Source organism: Letharia columbiana, assembly GCF_014066305.1.
Source record: "Letharia columbiana isolate WasteWater2 chromosome Unknown Sc0000004_s0, whole genome shotgun sequence".
Lineage (NCBI taxonomy): Eukaryota > Fungi > Ascomycota > Lecanoromycetes > Lecanorales > Parmeliaceae > Letharia > Letharia columbiana.
Genome location: NW_023501040.1, coordinates 1,173,423 through 1,191,477, shown reverse-complemented (window position 1 = coordinate 1,191,477; position 18,055 = coordinate 1,173,423). Strand labels below are relative to the sequence as shown.

At 50.8% G+C, this 18,055-nt stretch overlaps 9 protein-coding genes across 9 annotated transcripts; 5 read left to right on the top strand and 4 right to left on the bottom strand.

The window, feature by feature from the left end:
* Window positions 1–401: 401 nt before the first annotated feature.
* Window positions 402–2,054, bottom strand: HO173_002341 (uncharacterized protein; the record flags this gene model as incomplete). The annotated part of the gene is made up of 1 exon (XM_037304275.1): window positions 402–2,054. The coding sequence occupies one exon, from the start codon at window positions 2,052–2,054 to the stop codon at window positions 402–404; it is 1,653 nt and encodes a 550-aa protein (XP_037169070.1).
* Window positions 2,055–2,407: 353 nt separating this feature from the next.
* HO173_002340 (uncharacterized protein) lies at window positions 2,408–3,418 on the bottom strand (the record flags this gene model as incomplete). The annotated part of the gene is made up of 6 exons (XM_037304274.1): window positions 2,408–2,549; window positions 2,608–2,836; window positions 2,886–3,077; window positions 3,127–3,192; window positions 3,248–3,356; window positions 3,407–3,418. 6 exons carry the CDS (start codon window positions 3,416–3,418, stop codon window positions 2,408–2,410), a joined length of 750 nt encoding a protein of 249 aa, XP_037169069.1.
* Window positions 3,419–4,444: 1,026 nt separating this feature from the next.
* On the bottom strand, window positions 4,445–5,140 carry HO173_002339 (uncharacterized protein; the record flags this gene model as incomplete). The annotated part of the gene is made up of 1 exon (XM_037304273.1): window positions 4,445–5,140. The coding sequence occupies one exon, from the start codon at window positions 5,138–5,140 to the stop codon at window positions 4,445–4,447; it is 696 nt and encodes a 231-aa protein (XP_037169068.1).
* Window positions 5,141–6,311: 1,171 nt separating this feature from the next.
* HO173_002338 (uncharacterized protein) lies at window positions 6,312–7,782 on the top strand (the record flags this gene model as incomplete). Its single annotated transcript, XM_037304272.1, has 2 exons — window positions 6,312–7,622; window positions 7,681–7,782. The coding sequence occupies 2 exons, from the start codon at window positions 6,312–6,314 to the stop codon at window positions 7,780–7,782; spliced, it is 1,413 nt and encodes a 470-aa protein (XP_037169067.1).
* A 1,496-nt stretch (window positions 7,783–9,278) lies between these two features.
* Window positions 9,279–10,332, bottom strand: HO173_002337 (uncharacterized protein; the record flags this gene model as incomplete). The annotated part of the gene is made up of 4 exons (XM_037304271.1): window positions 9,279–9,476; window positions 9,630–9,722; window positions 9,835–10,072; window positions 10,139–10,332. 4 exons carry the CDS (start codon window positions 10,330–10,332, stop codon window positions 9,279–9,281), a joined length of 723 nt encoding a protein of 240 aa, XP_037169066.1.
* Window positions 10,333–13,829: 3,497 nt separating this feature from the next.
* HO173_002336 (uncharacterized protein) lies at window positions 13,830–15,682 on the top strand (the record flags this gene model as incomplete). Its single annotated transcript, XM_037304270.1, has 2 exons — window positions 13,830–15,335; window positions 15,395–15,682. 2 exons carry the CDS (start codon window positions 13,830–13,832, stop codon window positions 15,680–15,682), a joined length of 1,794 nt encoding a protein of 597 aa, XP_037169065.1.
* Window positions 15,683–16,737: 1,055 nt separating this feature from the next.
* On the top strand, window positions 16,738–16,896 carry HO173_002335 (uncharacterized protein; the record flags this gene model as incomplete). Its single annotated transcript, XM_037304269.1, has 1 exon — window positions 16,738–16,896. The coding sequence occupies one exon, from the start codon at window positions 16,738–16,740 to the stop codon at window positions 16,894–16,896; it is 159 nt and encodes a 52-aa protein (XP_037169064.1).
* Window positions 16,897–16,991: 95 nt separating this feature from the next.
* HO173_002334 (uncharacterized protein) lies at window positions 16,992–17,252 on the top strand (the record flags this gene model as incomplete). Its single annotated transcript, XM_037304268.1, has 1 exon — window positions 16,992–17,252. One exon carries the CDS (start codon window positions 16,992–16,994, stop codon window positions 17,250–17,252), a length of 261 nt encoding a protein of 86 aa, XP_037169063.1.
* A 20-nt stretch (window positions 17,253–17,272) lies between these two features.
* On the top strand, window positions 17,273–17,425 carry HO173_002333 (uncharacterized protein; the record flags this gene model as incomplete). Its single annotated transcript, XM_037304267.1, has 1 exon — window positions 17,273–17,425. The coding sequence occupies one exon, from the start codon at window positions 17,273–17,275 to the stop codon at window positions 17,423–17,425; it is 153 nt and encodes a 50-aa protein (XP_037169062.1).
* Between the last annotated feature and the right edge of the window lie 630 nt (window positions 17,426–18,055).

The following is an 18,055-nucleotide window of genomic DNA, read 5'->3' as shown; positions in this document are numbered from 1 at the left end:
GAGAAGGACAGGGATGTCATTTCTTCACAAGTCCGTCTCATCCTGCTATGGATGATAGGTGATCAGATGATGGTGATCAGGAACAAAGGGAAGTAGAGGGGTGATGGTTGTAAGTTTGGCGGGCTGTACATACTACGCGCTGAGTGTTTGCATACGCGAGTCTGACGCTAGTCCACATTTGGCCTCCACGGCGCCAAAATCTTACTTCGGGCGGTAGTTTTGGAGCTCGCTCAGCGGAGCGGGAGCATGGGATTTTGGGCACCGTTGTCTTGGGACCTCATGGGACGGATCACATCATTGTTTCCTTTCGACGTCGACCCTTGTTAACATCGAACTTCGTGATAAATTCGCATGCCAAGTTTCACAACTCATCAGAAGTATGATTAAAGACAGTGCCTCGCCTACAGGATCCCAACCGGATAAGCCCTAGGTATATCCCTCGTATCTGGCACGATCTTCGGCACTTCTCCCAACCGCACGCTCTCGACGGCGGCTTCCGTACCTTTCGGCATCCGCCTCACTCTCATCACCTCTGCGATCAATTTCGCCGTGTTCAACAGCCTCGCCTCCGTCCACGGCATGCCCAAGATCTCCATACCGATCGGGATCCCTACCGGCGCATCCGCGGTACTTGGCGAGAAGCCGGCCGGAACGGTCACGACTGGAAAGCCGGTGACCGCGGCTAGGATGCCGTTGCGGCCGGATTGAGAAGGCGATCCGGTTTTGACGACGAGGTTGGCTTGCTCGGGGTAGATTAGAGCGTCGAGCGAGTGGGCCTTGAACGTATTCTCGAGGGCGACTGTGAGATTTTGGATTCCAAGTTTAATGCCTGCGTAAGTAATGTTGTCGGTCGATGACACGAGAGAAGTGTCGACGTAGGAATATTGACTTGGTATCACGAGGTATTTGCCACTGGAGTACAATCCGGCTAATGTTGATGGATGTGTACCCTGGAGGGAAGCCCGTGATAGGTACGTATCCATCTCTTGACGGTACTCGAATCTCTGGGTATCAAAGGCGTTGCTAATGGCAGTGGAGTTGAAAATATTCGACGTAATAGTGACGACGGTCGCACCAGCGTTGGTAAGTGTAGCATTTACGCCATTGAAAACTTGATTGACCGGTGTTGTTTCGTTGCTAGCTGTGCGGTTGAAGAAGCCTTCGACCAGGCCAAAACGCATGCCTTTGAGAGAGCCGCCGTAGAGCGCAGCAGAGTAGTCTTGACCAACTGAGCTGAACGGTATCAAGGCTGTAGCATTGTCGTCAGGATCGTAGCCAACGCTTGCCATGACCGTGAGAGCAACAGCGAGATCATCAACGTTCCGAGCAATTGGTCCAATGGCATCTTGAGTGAAAGAGATGGGAATGATACCCGCGCGAGATATCAAACCCCTAGTAGGTCGGACACTGAACAAACTATTTGCACTTGCGGGACTGCGCAGCGAATTGACTGTGTCTGTCCCAGTGCCGAAAACGGCAAAAGATGCTGCAACCGCCGCGCCTGTGCCTCCGGAGCTGCCACCTGGGGTCCGGGTGTGATCATAGGGATTGACCGTCTGACCGCCGAGCGATGAAACAGTCAAGCCTTCCAAAGCTAGTTCGTGGAGGTTCGTTTTGCCTAGGATGATGGCGCCAGCGTTTTTCAGGGCAGTAACAACGGCTGCGTCGACTGTTGGTTGTGAATTTGCGAGGTCCAAACATCCGCCTGTTGTATTCATGTCCGAAGTATCATAATTGTCCTTCACTAGCACTGGGATGCAGAACAGAGCCCCGGTTGCATTTCCGGCGGCCAGAGCATAATCCTTCTGGTCCGCGATTGATAATGCATTTGGGTTCAGTGTGATGATGGCATTTATGGTGGGGTTGTATGCTTCAATGCGGGCGATGAACGACTCGACAAGGCTGCGGCAGGACGTAAGATCGCTGTAGAGGGCATTGTGGACTCCTTCGATTGTAGACTCTCGTACGTCGTAGCTATCGATTTGAGCAAACGTGATGTCGATGACGAGAGCGAACGATGCCAAAACTGTCAAAGCGGCATTTGTAGGATGCATTTGAAGTACTTTTCGTTACTGTAGTGCGTAGTAGCAATCGACAGCACCATAAAGTATTCATACGATATACGATACCTATGCCATGGGCCAAAAAGATAATGTCTGAATGGAAGTCGCGGTCTGACGACAAAGGTTCCGCTATCGGACACTTGCGCTAGCTCGCGATAGGAAGGTGCTCATCGACAATTGGCTTTCAGAAAGACAGTACAAAATAGAGTGATGGAGTTATAAGAACTTTCTTTACTCTTCTTCTCCTCACAAGTGGTGTCTACATACATATCAGAATGTGAGAGTGCATTCAGTGATGACTGAGCTGAGCATTCTTCCTCGAATTGATGTTGTTTTTTGATCACCTACCCTTGCCGTTCCGCAAGCCCCACGACCTTTTCTTTCTTGGCCTCCGTACCGGTACCGCCAATCTCGGCGATTTGATCCACACCCTGGTAATCTGGAATATCTAGATCATACTTCTCTGCGACGGACTGCGGTATGAACCTGTCCGATAAGCCTATGATACGAAGAACCTTGGTAATATAATGAGTGAGGAAATTACCTTCCACCAACGAAGTGCGTGCCCGTGAAATGCTTAACAAGCGGCTTTGGTGCAGTCAGACTGATTAAAGTTGCTGGATGGAATTTGGCACCTGGGCCTGATGCGGGCGGACCATCTTCGATACTCCATGACGATGGTGCGTCGACAGATAGTACAGGGACTTTGGTGGTCTCCATAGCAATGATCGGATCCTTGAAAGGGTCTCGCACCTCGCCCGAGAAACTAAATCCTGGAGAACGTGAGTTTCGAGACGGGTCTTGGAGCTTTACTGGCAATACCGAAGATGGCGTCTACTACATGATCTGTAGTCTTCAAGGAGCCATTAAAATCTTCGGTAAATGGCACGTCCAGATTCTTCAGCTGAGTAGCCAGACGCTCGTAGAGGTCGCTCTTGCTTTGCTTGGGATAGAAGATGGTCGGTTGATATCCGTAGTGCCAAAGATGACGAGCGGCAACGAGGCCATCGCCACCTGTATCTATAAGCTGAGATAAAAGAGACTTGACAGCTATATCCTATACCGTTGTTGCCGGGTCCACATGCCACCAAGATCTTCCTTCCTTTGCTTGGTGGATGAACACGGTAGACTAAGCGCAGACTTTTTCAGAATCGCCAGTCTCAGAGACCAAATTGTCTACGAACCTGCTTGAGAGACCGAGAGGCCGGCCAATTCCATCAGTTGATCAAGGGAGAAGGCTCCGATGCTCATGAGGTCTTTGTCCAATGCTCCGGCATTTTTGGCATTGAGAGTCTGGTGATCATTGTTAGCTCGTCGCGGAGATGGTAGATACTGATTCATACTCTGAGTGCCATGATTGATGGGTCTTATCCGTACGCGTTCTGCAGATGCCGGATATTGGAGGGGAAAGGAAAGAAAGAAAGAAAGACGGACGATGACGACATGTCCCTCCCAAGACTTCAGCACGTCAGCGAAGCTGCTGACAACTCTCGCTGTTGTCCCACACGCACAGAAGATCGTAAGGCTTAATCTCTATAGTAACATGCTGCACACAGTCTGACTGGTCATCGCGCCTTGTGGACTACTCCTTTTACTGAAGAGTATCGAGAACGGTACTGCCCTTCTCGCCTTACAGGGCTGACAAAGCTATATTGTATCGGGACTAGCGCACATTACCACACGCCATGCAGGTCCAAGAATTCTGCATCAGACCTACATCAACATCATCGAATCAGTTTCTCTCCATTCTTCTCTTCCTTTCCCCCGCCTTCTCTCCGTTCTTTGTCTGCTAGCTAGGTGGCGAGCCCGATTGACATGATTTAAATATTGCGCCTTTTGTGGATTCCATAATCTCATGCATTGCACTTGATAACATGGTCTTTATCTTTGCATGAAGCAGCGTCTATATAAAATTCCATATCTAGTGGCCTGATGCCATCTCTCTGGAGACTTTGAACTCGGCAAGAGTACCCATTTTCCACACACAATCTTCATGGATTTGGGCCAGGCATCAGAGGCTGAGTCTGAATACGTCATAACGACATTTTTGGGAGAGAACAAGACGACCCTGCTGAGCAGATAACACACTGAGGAGTGCTGTACGCCCACGCTGGATGTGCCTCTCTTGGTCACATTAAAATATTTACTTGAATTTCGTCATACGTGAGACCAATGCACCAACTCGACGCTGAAACCACCACAAGCTATGTAGCTCACTTGATGAACTCAGTCGAATTGCAGTACAGTCAACCGTTTCTGCGTCAGAGACGTATTATCCCTGATCAACGTCCTGTTTCGGATATTGTCATACACAGTGTCCCCTTCCCCTTCCCTTACCTTCCCTTCTTCTCTGACGCTCTCAATGCTCGTTTCCGGCAAATTTAGAAGAGCAGACGCTCGCCTATCAAAGCCAACAAAGACCCCGGTTCAGCATCCTCATGAGCCTTGCTCTCAGGCTCCGTGACTTCTTCAGACTGGTTCTCATGACCTGCAACCTCCGTTTCCAGATGCGAGTCCGATGAGGATGTGTTGTGAATCCATCGGGACCTAAGTTCGTCGGCGCCAAGGAGTCCATTGCACTCGGGACAGAATCTGAAATCCCATGGCTCGTAGTCGACCAGGGTACCGCAATGTTCGCAAGGCATGACGGCTTCGTCTTTGTATCCGGGATCTCCGAAACCGACGTAGATTCTCTTGCCGCCTGGGTAGTGGTGATGTCTGACGCCGCAGTCGAGACAGTAGTGTTGCGCTGGGTTCCAGGTGGCATAGTTGAAGCAGAGCGTGTGGTGTCTGGCTGCCGTTAGATGGCGCTGGAAGCGGCTGAAATGTTCCTTCTGCAGGAGGCGGTTGCAGTAGAAGCACGTTTCATAGCCTTGCGGTATGATTTGCCATTCCTCGAGCATGCCTAACGACGGCCCGTATGGGTAAGCTAGGAAACTTTTGATGGTTGGAATTTCGACGACGCGATAGAAGAGGGTGGATGTTTTTTTCAGGGACCAGGCGTCGTCGTAGTTGAGGTAGCTGATGATTTCTTGGCGGAGCTCTTCTGGGATGGTGGAGATGGTCGTTGGAGACATGGCGCGTTGACTCGAAAGCTAAAAGGGGCGATGCCTAGAGTGTTGCAGGAACACAGAATAGATGGCCTGTCAAAGCAGTACTTCGCGGGATGGCCTGGGTTTTATAAACAGGCAAAACGTTGATATGCTTGCAAGTAAAGATCTTTCCCACTTGCGGATGCCACAGATCCAAGTGCTAGCCAGAGTATGCCATGTGAACGTCGTTCAGTATAATTATAAAGAGAGCACGGCGCTGACTGGTTGCTACCGGTAATGCGAGAGCTGGCCAGAGTATTCTTAAGCTCACAGTGCGAAAAAAAGGAAAGCTCAGGTGATCGAAGATCAAGCAACGGGGTAATAGTAGTAGGAAAGTGTTGTCGGCTTTGTTAATGCTCTAGAAGTATTGAAAAGGCAGGCCAAAGACACTTTTAATGGAATTTAGATCCCATCAATGGGCAGAGGTAGGGTAAATGATTTATCCAGTAGTCTTCCTTGCTCATGCCAGTTGAAAAGGTGAAAGGACTTCTTTAGATCGCTGATTACCTCAGATTTCCATATCTCAGTCAGCCTTGCATTATTATTATTATTATTGGTGGCTGTGCGGAGCTTGCTTATCTAAACCCTCGGCGCCGGGTAGGTGTAGTGAAACTTCCAGCCCTATCAAGATTTCCTTGCCATTTCTGTGACGCTCCACCTTGATGCACGCACATTTACTAACGGCGGTCGGAATATCGCAAATCAAACGACTTCAAGTCTCAGGCCGAAGTCTTCATTTTATGAGAATATCATGCTTAGTTCCACGATTTTTTTCCCTCAGCTACGAAAACCCTCCTCATCACCTCATGTCACGGTTCCAGCCTACCTTCCAGCCTACCTTCCACGCATGCGCCCCAATCAGGCCTAGCGTGGCTTGGCACTACTTACATCCGTGGGCTTCACACCATAGATAGTCTTTCATCTGACACCTCACTTCTAGCCAGCCCACTATCATTGTGATACCATACCCCTCAATCTTATTTCCGAATACTGCCGATTAATCGTAAGCCTTCAGTCTTCGACAGAAGGTTTATGATCACTTGCTGAGCTGGACACAGTAACATACTATTCTACGTCCACAAGGATGGACCAAGGTCCTTGGTATAGTAGACTCTATTCAATGATAAATATAATAGGAAAGGGTGTCATAACAACAATGAATCGTCCCATAGGTACAATGTCTGGAGAAGCCCAGCGACGTTCCAACCCCCGCAACTTCCTAAGCCTACCTCCAGAACTACGCCATGTCATCTACCGCCACCTGCTCATTCCGAGTCCCATTGTGAAAATGAAACGGAAGGCTTACGATCTCGAGCCCGCCATCCTACTTGTCAACAAGAAGCTTTACCAAGAAGCTTTGTGGGTGCTTTACCGAGAGAATGACTGGATCCTGTTGCACGTTAAGGCCCCCTTTCAGACATATCTGGACGGCTGGCATCTAGAGAATGATTTCCAACGTTATCCTATTGTACCTCTTGCTGAAAAGAGCTTTAGCCAAAAGCCATGTCTAGAAGTGGAAATTTGCGAGACGGGCGCTCAAGTGCGAGGCAGGGCCGGAGGGGACCCAAGAAGATTCCTAGTCTCGCTGGATGGCTTGACCAAGGTCTGCCAAATACTAACTGCGGCCAAAAACACATCGAGTCTGGAAATCATTCTGAGTTTCGTCGAAGTGAAAGCCGATACCCTAAATCAGATCATGGATTGCCTAGAAGAAGTCTGCGGATATGGCAACGTTGTTGCGAAGGGACTGGACGCTGAAGCTACACAAAAAGCAATCAACAAGGTCATGATGGCGGAGGCATCCACCGGCAAAGAGACGCTAGAGCGGACCACTAAGTACGAGGCCGGTATCACTGAACACATCGCTCACGGAAGATACATCCCAGCCATGAAGGCCTGCCAGGATGGTATGGCGTACATAGACTTTGTTTACAACAACTTGGGCAATGGGGACTTGAATCCTCACTCCAGCCTGGTCCCGACACTTCTAAAGTTCACGAATTTTGCTTTGAAGCATGCTCGCTGCTGCTTGGCTTGCGAAGATTTTCAATCAGCCCGCGAAATCATGAACCTTCTCCTAGGTTCCGATCCTCACACATCGCTCTATCAGCCGAGTCGTCCATATGTTAGTGAGGCCCACTTCTACTATGGACAGTCGATGGTCGCAGGCGGGGCCGAGAATGCTGCTGCGTTCAGTTTCTTCCGAGCACTGGATGTAGTTCCCTCCCACGAAGGAGCTAATGCGGAGCTTGACGCAATGGAAGTCAGACTCGCACTCCGAGGGCCAGATGCCGAGACACAGCGGGTTAGGCAAAACCTCCAGACCCTTGGGGCCTGGCGGCACAGAAATGAGCAAGACGGGCGCCTGCCCCACGCTGAGCGCACAAAGCGTATCTCAGAGTTTCTGCTGTCAGACGATGAGAGGATACCTTTCGAAAAGCGATTAAAAGCGATTATCGACCGCAACGTAAGCTATTTTCCAACAGCAGGAACCACCTTTTAGCAAATTCGTTAATCTGAACTAGGGACTCGAATTAATTATCGACACTCTTGACTCAGTCCCTTCGCGCGATTCGGCCTTCATCTTCTGTGTAGGCGTGAGAGTGCTCGGGGACGACATTCTGTGAAAAAAGACAAACATGCGGTGGCCGCTGCAAGAGGCCTGCTCGCATCAGCACTAGTCGCCACCGACCTCAGCTACCAGGCGACAGCTACTGAGTCCTTCGCATGCATGTCTCTACACAAGGCAATCTAATGACATCCTTGCCTGAGCTCCAGGGACATTTTATCTACCATGACGCAGTCATGGAATGTTATGTTTCAAGACCTTTCAACGTGCGAGCACGCGGCGACTAGAAAACCTGAGGTGGGGGGTATGTAATCGTTCTGAGTTGATGTGGACAAAACACGTACGCTCCTTAGGAATACAATCAAGCGAATTGAACATCCCTGAATACAAGCCCGTTCACTCCGTATCCATATCCAGTCAGACCTAACCCATGACTATGACTTGAATCACGAAATCTCCACTCCTCATCTGCTCCTAGTAAATCGTACACACCATGGTCAAAACTAGTCACGTGTCCAAATAACCGAACCCTCTCAACGCCAGCGCTAGCAGGGCCTGAACAGGCATCTGGTACTCTCACCCCAGCCCAGCACCACGCATTACCCTGCCTAAGGTATCCAGCATAAACCTATCGGTCCAACATCAATAGCTAGACACAGGCGTGAGATGGCGGCACCAAAGAACGTTCCAGCTCTGAAAGAGACGGGATCGATCAAACAGCCACCCGCTGCTGCGGAACGAGCATACAGACGGCTCGCCGCTTCCAAATAATATCTCCATGAGGCCTACCGGATCCGCTCAGCCACAACCTCATCACTCGATGGTCACCACCTGACAAAGCCGGCGGACCGTTACAGAGTTCCCCGGCCGGTTGTCGACGGCCTGGTAGGAATGGCAGGGTCACGGATGACGGTAAGGATGCGTTGCAACTTCCCACTTTCGTCACGGATGGAATCCGCCCGTTTAGCTAGTTCTAGCCAAAATGTACCGAGGGCAAAAAGGGTTATAGGCTATATTTGACATGATTAGGACTAGAGGCTGTGTGACTACTGTGTGGTCAGATGGGGTATATATGATAGGTGGGATATAAGGAAGGAAATTCATGTAGGTGGGTATGGATGTGATATAATATATGACTACTATATGGCCAGATGGGGTATATATGATAGGTAGGATATAAGGAAGGAACTTCATGTAAGTGGGTATGGATCTGATATAAATGCAAAAGTCGCTCTGGAGATTTGTCACCCGATTTGGGCTTGTGGCACGTAGAAAATCAGATGCATTCGGGGGTCATATCTCAGCCTTCCGACCCAACACAGAGCAGACAAGCGGGACCCACGAAGAGCGATGACGGGAACGAACGTGGTGACTTTCTATCTTACAGACCACCCAAAAAAAACCCCCACATCCCTCCTCACCGGCATCCGCCTCCAAAAAGACCAAATACCCCGGCCGGAACCCCATTCCTCCTCAGCACCCCCGCATCGAAGTCCAACCGACCCCCTCCACCCCTTCCCCATCCGCCTCGAGCCCACATCCCCAGTGCGCCAACTAAGGCTGCTTCGGGTCAGCAGGGCACGTACTCCCGATGCAGCAACTGATCAAATTAGTCCCACAGCCGGCGCCGGCGCCGAAGTCGTTGGGATAGGTGAACGCGGCGCCGGCGCAGGGGGCGAAGAAGGGCGGCGCGGGTCCGGGGGTGGCCTGGGGGCTGTTGCTCGAGGGGTTGAAGCAGATGGCGCTGGGGCCCTGTACGCGGATCCGGGGGTCAGCATTTGCTCATCCGAGGTGGAAAATGGAAGTCTGGGGGGTGTGAAAGGTTTTCCGTGCTCCGGGGACATTTCGTGCGAGTCGATTTCCAATACCAGATGGGAAGAGGGGTCGGCTCCGAAATATACGTACCTGGGAGGGGCAGGGGGGGCCGTCGTCGTGGTAGAGGGGGATGTTGCAGCCGGTTACGACGCCCGTGCCGGGATCGCCGCAGGAGCAGACGATCTGGGATGATTGGTTAATAAAGACGCGTTGGATTGGAGAGTTATTGGGGAGGTGGATTTGGTGGGGGGAGAAAGAACGAAGGAAGAGGGAGGGACAAGGGGGTGGAGCTTACGGGGATACTGAAGCCCTGGACATAGCTGATATCGACGAATGGCGCACCGTTGTCGTAGCTCGCTTCGATCAAGCTGCCACGGTTGATGTAGTCGGGATCATCATCTTTGCCGATGGCGATGCGACCGGCCCAGTTGGCGGGATAGACGGCTTCGAAAGAGGCGCCAATGGCGCCGTTGCCGGGGTAGCTGATTGCGGTTGGGGAGCCGGCGTTGTGGCCGAAGGAGGCGTAGAGGCCGCTGGGTTCTGGTTAGCGTGTGTGTTCTGATAGGACGCTCAGGTTGAGAGAGGCGGTTATGGCTTACCTTCCGAAGGAATTGGTGACGCTGATGGTCAACGGTCCTGCAACTTGGGGTGCGAGGGCATCGTTGACCTGGGGCGCGGGGGTGATGCGGGGGTGAGCACTGCCTGTGATTCCGCTAGTGTAGATGACAGGTTCGGCGATGGCTGGGATGGTGAAGGCGAGGACGAGTCCCACCATCTCAAGGTTGAAATGCATGGTGGTTGAATATGATGCACTATCAGTGAGGGATGGAAAGGTTGCAATAAATAGGGGTTAAGAGCCGCTGTAACTATGAGAGAGAGGTTCGAATGGAGGTCTTGATGATGGAGGAGATAGGAAAGATATTGGGGCATTGTAGAGGCTTTATATAACAAATCTGAGGCCCCAATTTCCACAAAACAGCTCAGCTTATTCCTTTATGCCGCTTGCTATCCAGGAACGTTTAGGTTAGGCCGACCGTGCGCAACGAACACGACTCTGTTATGCCTGGTCCCTGTCAAGTAATTGTGGAGGAGGGTCCCGTGGAATTTCATTAATGAAATGGTAGCCATTCTGATTGGCGATCTGCAGGCCCTCTCCGAAGAGCTTGTTCTCTGCACGTGTAGTCTAATTGGAAAAAGAGGAGAAGCAGCGACGTGTAAACTCCACCAACGACTTAGGCATCCAATCCAATTGGCATATCCTTCGAACGTGCCATGAAACATTGCGGCACGCTCGCAAGATGCCTGGCAAAGATGACGCTCGTGTCCAACCAGGGAGTTGCCGTAAGACCCGAGATGTCTCGTAAAAAGTGAAAATTTGGTGCTCAGCACGGATCCGGGCCCGTGTAAGATGTAACGTTCTATACGAGACCAATGACCAAGGTATCAAGCCTCAATACTGCCTTTCGGACCCGCTGTGTTCGCTTTCTTCGGTGGTGATAGCGTAAATTCATTCATGTACACGATAATTTTTTGAAGGGTAGAAAAAGAAACTCTGTTGCAGGATGATAGAGATCCGCCATAGGGTTTTCAGTACTGTCTCCTGAGGCAGTCACGCGGCCCACGAGCCCGGGCAGATGAAGACCGTAATTCGATGTGGCGCTGATAGAATCAGCGATCTCACACGTGTATATCCCTTTTTGATACCTATACACTCCTTCGAGTCGGGTTAGTGTCCGCGGTTATCAGAGTAACAAGCAGCCAAGTAGTATATGCGCACTGGGAAGGGCATAATCCAAGTATGCACTTGATTAGATGGAGATCCCTCCATTCCTATCTAGAGTAGTACTACGCATTGCCTCGATTGTAATGTGACACTTGCTTGTTTGTTCGCTTGGCGAGGAACTTCTCAGGGGCATCAGACCCCAGACATATGCAAAGGTGTGACGCACATTTTTTGATGTGTGCTAGATTTGCCGTGCTTTGAATTGATCTTACAGAAAACGGATCGAATAAATTCGATAATCAAATGGACTCGACTGCTTGGATGGTTCAGGGTGTGAGGTATTTTCTTCGATGCAGGTCAACATTGCTGTGGTTTGAGGCAATTCTGTAGGAACGGATCCGATTGCATCAATAGTCAAGGATGTGAAAGATTTTCTTCGATCCAGATCAGAGTTGCGGAGCCAATATCGTCGACACTAACCCGATCTAAGGGTTGTACATATCTTGAAAAAGGGTGTACTAGTACACGTATGAGATTCCTAAAATTAAAGTGTAGGTCAAAGGCGCTGACCTACCACTCCTTTTGGAGAGACTGGGACTGCCTTAATTTGTCTCCCATGGAATCGGACGCCCGATGTACGATAGATGGATGGGGATAGTGAAGGGTAAGTCCGAGTCCTACGCTAGCTCATTTCGGAGATCTCCCAGGCCTAGACTTCAAAGCATCAAGGCCAAAGTGGAGGCTGAAGGTAACCCTGCCCCAATACAGTCAGCAGCCTTGCCAATTCTCGACTAAAACACGTAATGAGACAGTGTATCTCCGGAGTAGCTTGGGGCCCAGCAAGTGTCGTGCATCCTGCAGCGGACATGGACCATCGCATGTGGTTTAGTGGGTTAGCCCGTTGCTCGTTCCTGATCTTTGACTGGCTACCGAGCAGAAAATCAAGAAAAACACCGGGGTTTACCCGGGGTCCTCTCACACTCTTCCACTCAAAAATGAGTGGTGGAGGTCTTTTGGGGGCACAGCATGGTATGACCCGATCTGCTTCTCCGAGAACGTTTGCGGTCCCTCTTTATGACGTTTGACAGGCTTCTCTGCGCATTCGTGGTTGCCACATCATTTGTCCCGGTGCAAACGGACCGCCGCCAGAGCATACTCCAATGAAAATCGTTTTCGTGGATAGAGCAGTCTTGAGGAAGACCACATGATCGTGGAAGAAAGATGGAACACCTATCCACTGATGCAGTGGGCAGCATCTTTGACCGGACCGAGGCACCAGGAGATTTTGCGCCAATTTCCCTTTCCAGACTCCAATGGCCATGTGGGCTGTGGACTGTTTTCTTCCTACTCGAATCGATTGTCGCCGTACCTTCCGTCGTATAGGTATTGCCATGGATCGTTCCTTCCCTTTGCAGTAAGAAACATCAAAGCCCAACCAGAAAAATCAACGTCCGCAAAGAGTTGGATCTGCAAGATCCCCTTTGTTACGCCTCAATTCCCAGCGTAGTGGAGATTTGCATTGATCAGTTAATAAGTGGCGAATGCACCAGTGTGGCCCGTGACGGCGGCCTCGAACTCTCAGCCGAAATCTCAGCGCCGCCTCCGTGTACCTAACAGTTTCTGCCTCATGTACGCCTGATGATTGCCTTGAGAATTTGGCCCGTTCAAACTTATAAAGTGTTAAGGTAATGCTCTGGTTTATACCGTAGCGAGTGACGGTGGCTTTTTTGGTGAAGGTGAATACCCCTCAAAATAAACGTACCGTATTTCTAAAAGTCCTCCGCCTGTCGACGGTGATAGTCTTTCGAAGTTACGATGAAATCTCTAGAAACGTTTCTAAAATTTGTCAACGGTAATTTTTCGATTAGCGTGAAGCCCTAGATCCGATAGATAAGGGTTTATTAAAGTAAACGACAGCCCCCTAACCCCTTAGTCTTCACACTCTGCAGGCTAAGTATCGCAGAGGTTACCCCCGCGAGAAAATTATCTGAATCGATTATGTTTGAAGTCAGATTTCTAAGCGCGTTGATTATCTTCTCTGTATAGTACTTTCGAGTATTTGACTTGATAGTATTTCTAAGGTGTGGCAGTATCCCATTAAGATCTCGGGTTTTACTTGGTAACGTACTTTATATGATGTGTGTATCTACTCGATTTATTAGAAAATATTCTACTACCGTTGATGGAATAGAACTGTGTAAGAAATATGACGTAGCATGAATCTCTGAGTAGTGTGGTACTATTACCAAGTAAAGTAACCGCTAATAAGCCGTCCTGCATACGAATACCGTGTAGATACAGTTACCAGAACTCATAGCCTCAACCCCTGAGTGTTGAGAAGGCAAACATGAAACACGTGGGAAGTCTCGTACTATTGGACTGTCGTTTGCCAAGCACCACTAATCTACGGGAATCACGGGAAACACGCGGCATCTCCTACAATTGACCGACGTGCCGATGAAATGATTCGATAATCCTCCCGCCCTCTCGTGCCTCAACAACGACTTCTGTCCTTCCGATTTTCTCATTCTTCTCCTCTCCTTGTCTGCTTCTACCACTATGCCGGTATGGCATCCATGTCTCTGTGCTCGAAGCTATTCATATTCTTCGGTGTCATAAGTATTCTATATTTCTACCATGTGCGGAACTCTGGCGCTTTATCTCCACTGGGAACCGCGGGGTCGGCACCATCTAAACAGAATGGACTCCTCGGCCTTACGGGCAGCAAAAAACATCCGATCGAGCTGCTTGTCGAACATGCAAGGGTGAAACATGTCAATATGGTCAACAGGCAGTCCAAGACTTTAGACCAGGCCGTTACCGAGTACAAGAGAAGATACAGTAGAGAACCTCCGCCAGGATTTCACCACTGGTACAAAGCTGCCGTCGACGCCAACGTCCCAATCGTTGATGAATATGACACGGTCATGGCAGCCTTCGAGCCCTTTTGGAGCGTATCTGGTAAAGAGATCCGGGCCAGAGTGCAGGAAGCGATTTCTCCACCGGTAGGGAAGACGCCTATAATCGGAGTTCACCTCAAGGACCAGAATGTCTCACTCACTTACAATGGTAACATGAATCGTCCATGGTATGGCCTGATTCTCAAGGATTGGATCGAGCATCATATGGACCACCTTCCTAATATGGAGATCGCTTTCAATTCGCATGATGAGCCCGAGGTAGTGGTTCCCCGCGACGAGCTGGAAAGAAGTCTTGAAGGATGCCCAGCCCCACAGAAACACGAGATTGGCAAGCCAAAGGAGCAAGCTGAAATGCATGACCCTGAAGTCGTCTATTTCGATTTTCTCCGCAGACACAGGACGTGGGACCGTGTGATCGAATCATGCCCTCTGGACTCTGCAAGCCGTTCACGTAAATCATCAGAGCCCGATAAGAGCGCCGATTATACCGACGGGCCTCTGTTCATTCAAAACATTACGCGCGCCAAAGACATCTGCGAGGAGACCGATGCCGCTTCGCTACACGGCTTTTTCACTTCACCTGATGGTTTCGTCCTGACCAATTCCCTCGTACCTGTTTTCACAAAGTCCAAAGCATCCTCCTTCCAAGACCTGCTCCTACCCGCCGTGGACTACGACTCACGACTCAGTGAAGGCACTTACAAAGATTACAATCCAGACGAAGACATGCCATGGGAGGAGAAAAAGAACCATCTCTACTGGGCCGGCACATCCATCGATGGCTATTATCAAGATAGCAACTGGAAAAACATGCAGCGAGTTCGCTTCGTGAAAAATATGAATAATCCAAGCCTGCCCGTCGCCCTCATGCGTCGGGACGAGAAATCCGGTCGTTGGAAAGCGCACAATGATACCATGGGAAGCCTGTCGAAATATGCAGACGTGAAGTTCACGGTGCAAGATATGTGCGCTGAAAAAACTTGCGAGGAGATGAGAGATCCAGAGAACGGTGTTGTCTGGAAGGGAAAGGAACCTGCCACGGAGCCTTACGCTAATCGATTCCTGATGGACGTTGATGGCCACACATTCACAGAACGCTTTCGGCGCTTGCTCAGCTCGAGGAGCTTGGTGTTCAAGATGACTATGTTTCAGGTGATTCTTCATCCTCAACAGGTGCGGTTAGCCTTGGTCTTGCTAACATAATGATCTAGGAGTGGCACAACGATTTCCTGGAACCGTGGGTGCACTACGTGCCTATCACCTTGGGTATGAAAGAGCTGCCCGAAACACTGAGATTTCTAGCAGAGACGCCAGAGGGGCAGGTAATCGCGAAAGAGATTGCAGAGGCCGGAAGGGAATGGGTGGGCCAGGCATGGAGGGTTGTCGATATGAGAATCGCAACGTTCAGGATTCTGCTGGAGTACGCGAGGCTGTATGGGGAGGAGAGAGATCGGACGGGCGAATGCCCTTGGGATCGAAAGGGGCGAGGGAAAAGCTGAAAGGGGACGCGTGAGTGGAGCCGAGTGTGGAGTCAGCGAAAGGGAATTTACTGAGCCCGGTGTGTAGTCGCTGAATTTTCGAGCGCGCTGAAGCAGCGGAAGGGATGGTGGCCAGGGAGGCTACACGCCCTGATGACCTGTCACCTGTCACCGATGCTTCTTCGTATCAATGCCCTTCGCCGACTTCAAGAAATTGAAAGCCAGCGGCGAAGGACGAAGCTACGCTCTGCCCGCCGCGAGCGGTCAGCCGTCCCAATCATAGCGATGAACTTGGCCATCGCTGGAACTTCAATCATTGGCCACGCCGCACTGTCACTGCTGAGGCTGCTGACCCGCAGGTTTGGCTCGTCTCGAGCCGAAGCTGGCGGCTGAGATGAGAGATCGAGCGCACTCATGCGGACAGTGGCATCGTACCGTACCTTCCAAGACTGTTGCCTTCAGATGGTAACTTGATGTACATATTGAATAGTTCCATCAGGCCGCAAAGACCACAAGGCTTTCCTGCAGCACTCTCAACTGGAAACTTTGTCATATCTATCCTTTCTATCCTCCCCAGCTATGTCTGAGCGATTTTGGGCCCCATGTCTCAGCATACTTCTGTGTCCCACGAAATCTATCGTTCCGATCAACTTTCCGGCCGGGACATCCAGAGCCAAGCGGTCGAGTATGACTTGCCGGGCAATCGCATTGATCTGAAAATTGTGAAGGACCATTGAGAACGGAAGAACCCCTCCTCAGTATGGGGACTCAACGTTCGAATCAAAGGCAGAAAAGAACATGGAGCACCAGGGCATTTCAATTCAATCATTAAAATACGAGAACCGTGCGAGGGTCCTCAAAATCTCCGCAATAGGCACGATGCATACGAAGCTCCGAAGCTAACCTACAGGAGCCTAGCTACTCACTGCCGTGGTGTCACCACCGCCTCGGAATCCCTACCTACATCTCTCCTCCAAGCCACTTGAGCATCCATCACGGACGAGCTACCCGCTACCGCCAGTGTCTCGTCGCCCTGGGGGCTACAGAGTGTGCCAGCGGACCATGCTCCGTACAGTATGCGTCGACTCACGGCGCAGCTTGATGCTGTGCACGAGGCTTCAAAACAGGAGGTCGCCGAGTTCCTAATGAGACATCAATTAGACATCGTTGATGCAGGTCTCGTTGTGCTTAATCGACTGAAGAAGGCCGTACGAGACTGTGTCGATGATGTCTAGGATTTCGAAGCAAAGTTGACAAAGCTGCCTCTTAGTCCATAGAAGCGTACTGGGCAACTCGGTCTTTCTGCCCAACTGAGGGAAATTGCTAGGCTATGTCATCGTACGACCAGCAAGCCAAACTTCGTCCCATCCGAACAAGCGCAGTCCATCATCGACAACTAGGAGCTGATCCTGCCTGCGCCCCATTGAGACGCAACACAGAAGAAGTATCCATCGCCATCAACTTCTTACTCCAAAGCGTAACGGACACGAGACTGGGCTATGTGACGGTGCTACAAACGGGTAGTTTGCCGGGCATGGGCCGAAAAGGATCCGGAGAGTCCTATCTGCTGCTTCAAATCACGCCATCTTGAAGGAGCCGGGCCAGCGCGAAATGTGCATCAACGTCGACCGCGGCTCTTCATCTCAGTCAAAAACAATGCTTACAGTCTACGATATGATCCCCAGATCCTCGGACGTTGTCGAGACTATCGAAGAAGGAGATGTCGATGCGCTGGTTGGATTGTTCGCTTCTGATAAAGCATGACCTACAGATTGCGACGAGAAAGGCCGTCGCTGTTGAGAAGAATGTGGTCAATCCTCATCGAAAGCTCTGTACTCTACGCTCGTTCAATCTGGCGGTTCCAGGGGGTGGATTACGGATTGAGCACCCGCCCCGGAGAATTCGCAATCCCGGACAGAAATAAACCCCTAGGTTGCACATTTCCCCCACCGCTCTACAATCCGACGCCATCGCATCCCCAGAGATCCCGACCTCCCTCGCTCCCCGCCTGCGAAGATGAGCACTGCGAGTGGCTATCGGGATCGGATCGAACTGGGCGTCGAAGACGAGATTGAGTTCGCGGAGGAAGGAGCACGCGGGCGGTGAAGACGCTCAGACGCACGAGATCGACGGGATTTCCGCTGAAGAGGCGGGGGGGAAGGTGAGCCCAGTGGTCACTTCTACGAACCTAGCACGCCTTTCATTTCCAAACGGTCACCGCACGGTGCCGATGGGATGACAATCGGACAGGGAGCATAACCGCAACGGGTGCGCAAAGGCGGGATGGCTCGATCAGGAGGACTCCTTGCTATACCGCAACCCGTGGTGACAGTTCCGAGCAAGTCATGCCATCACCAGATGTGACATTGTTGCTGTTGAAGGGTCAGTGTCGGA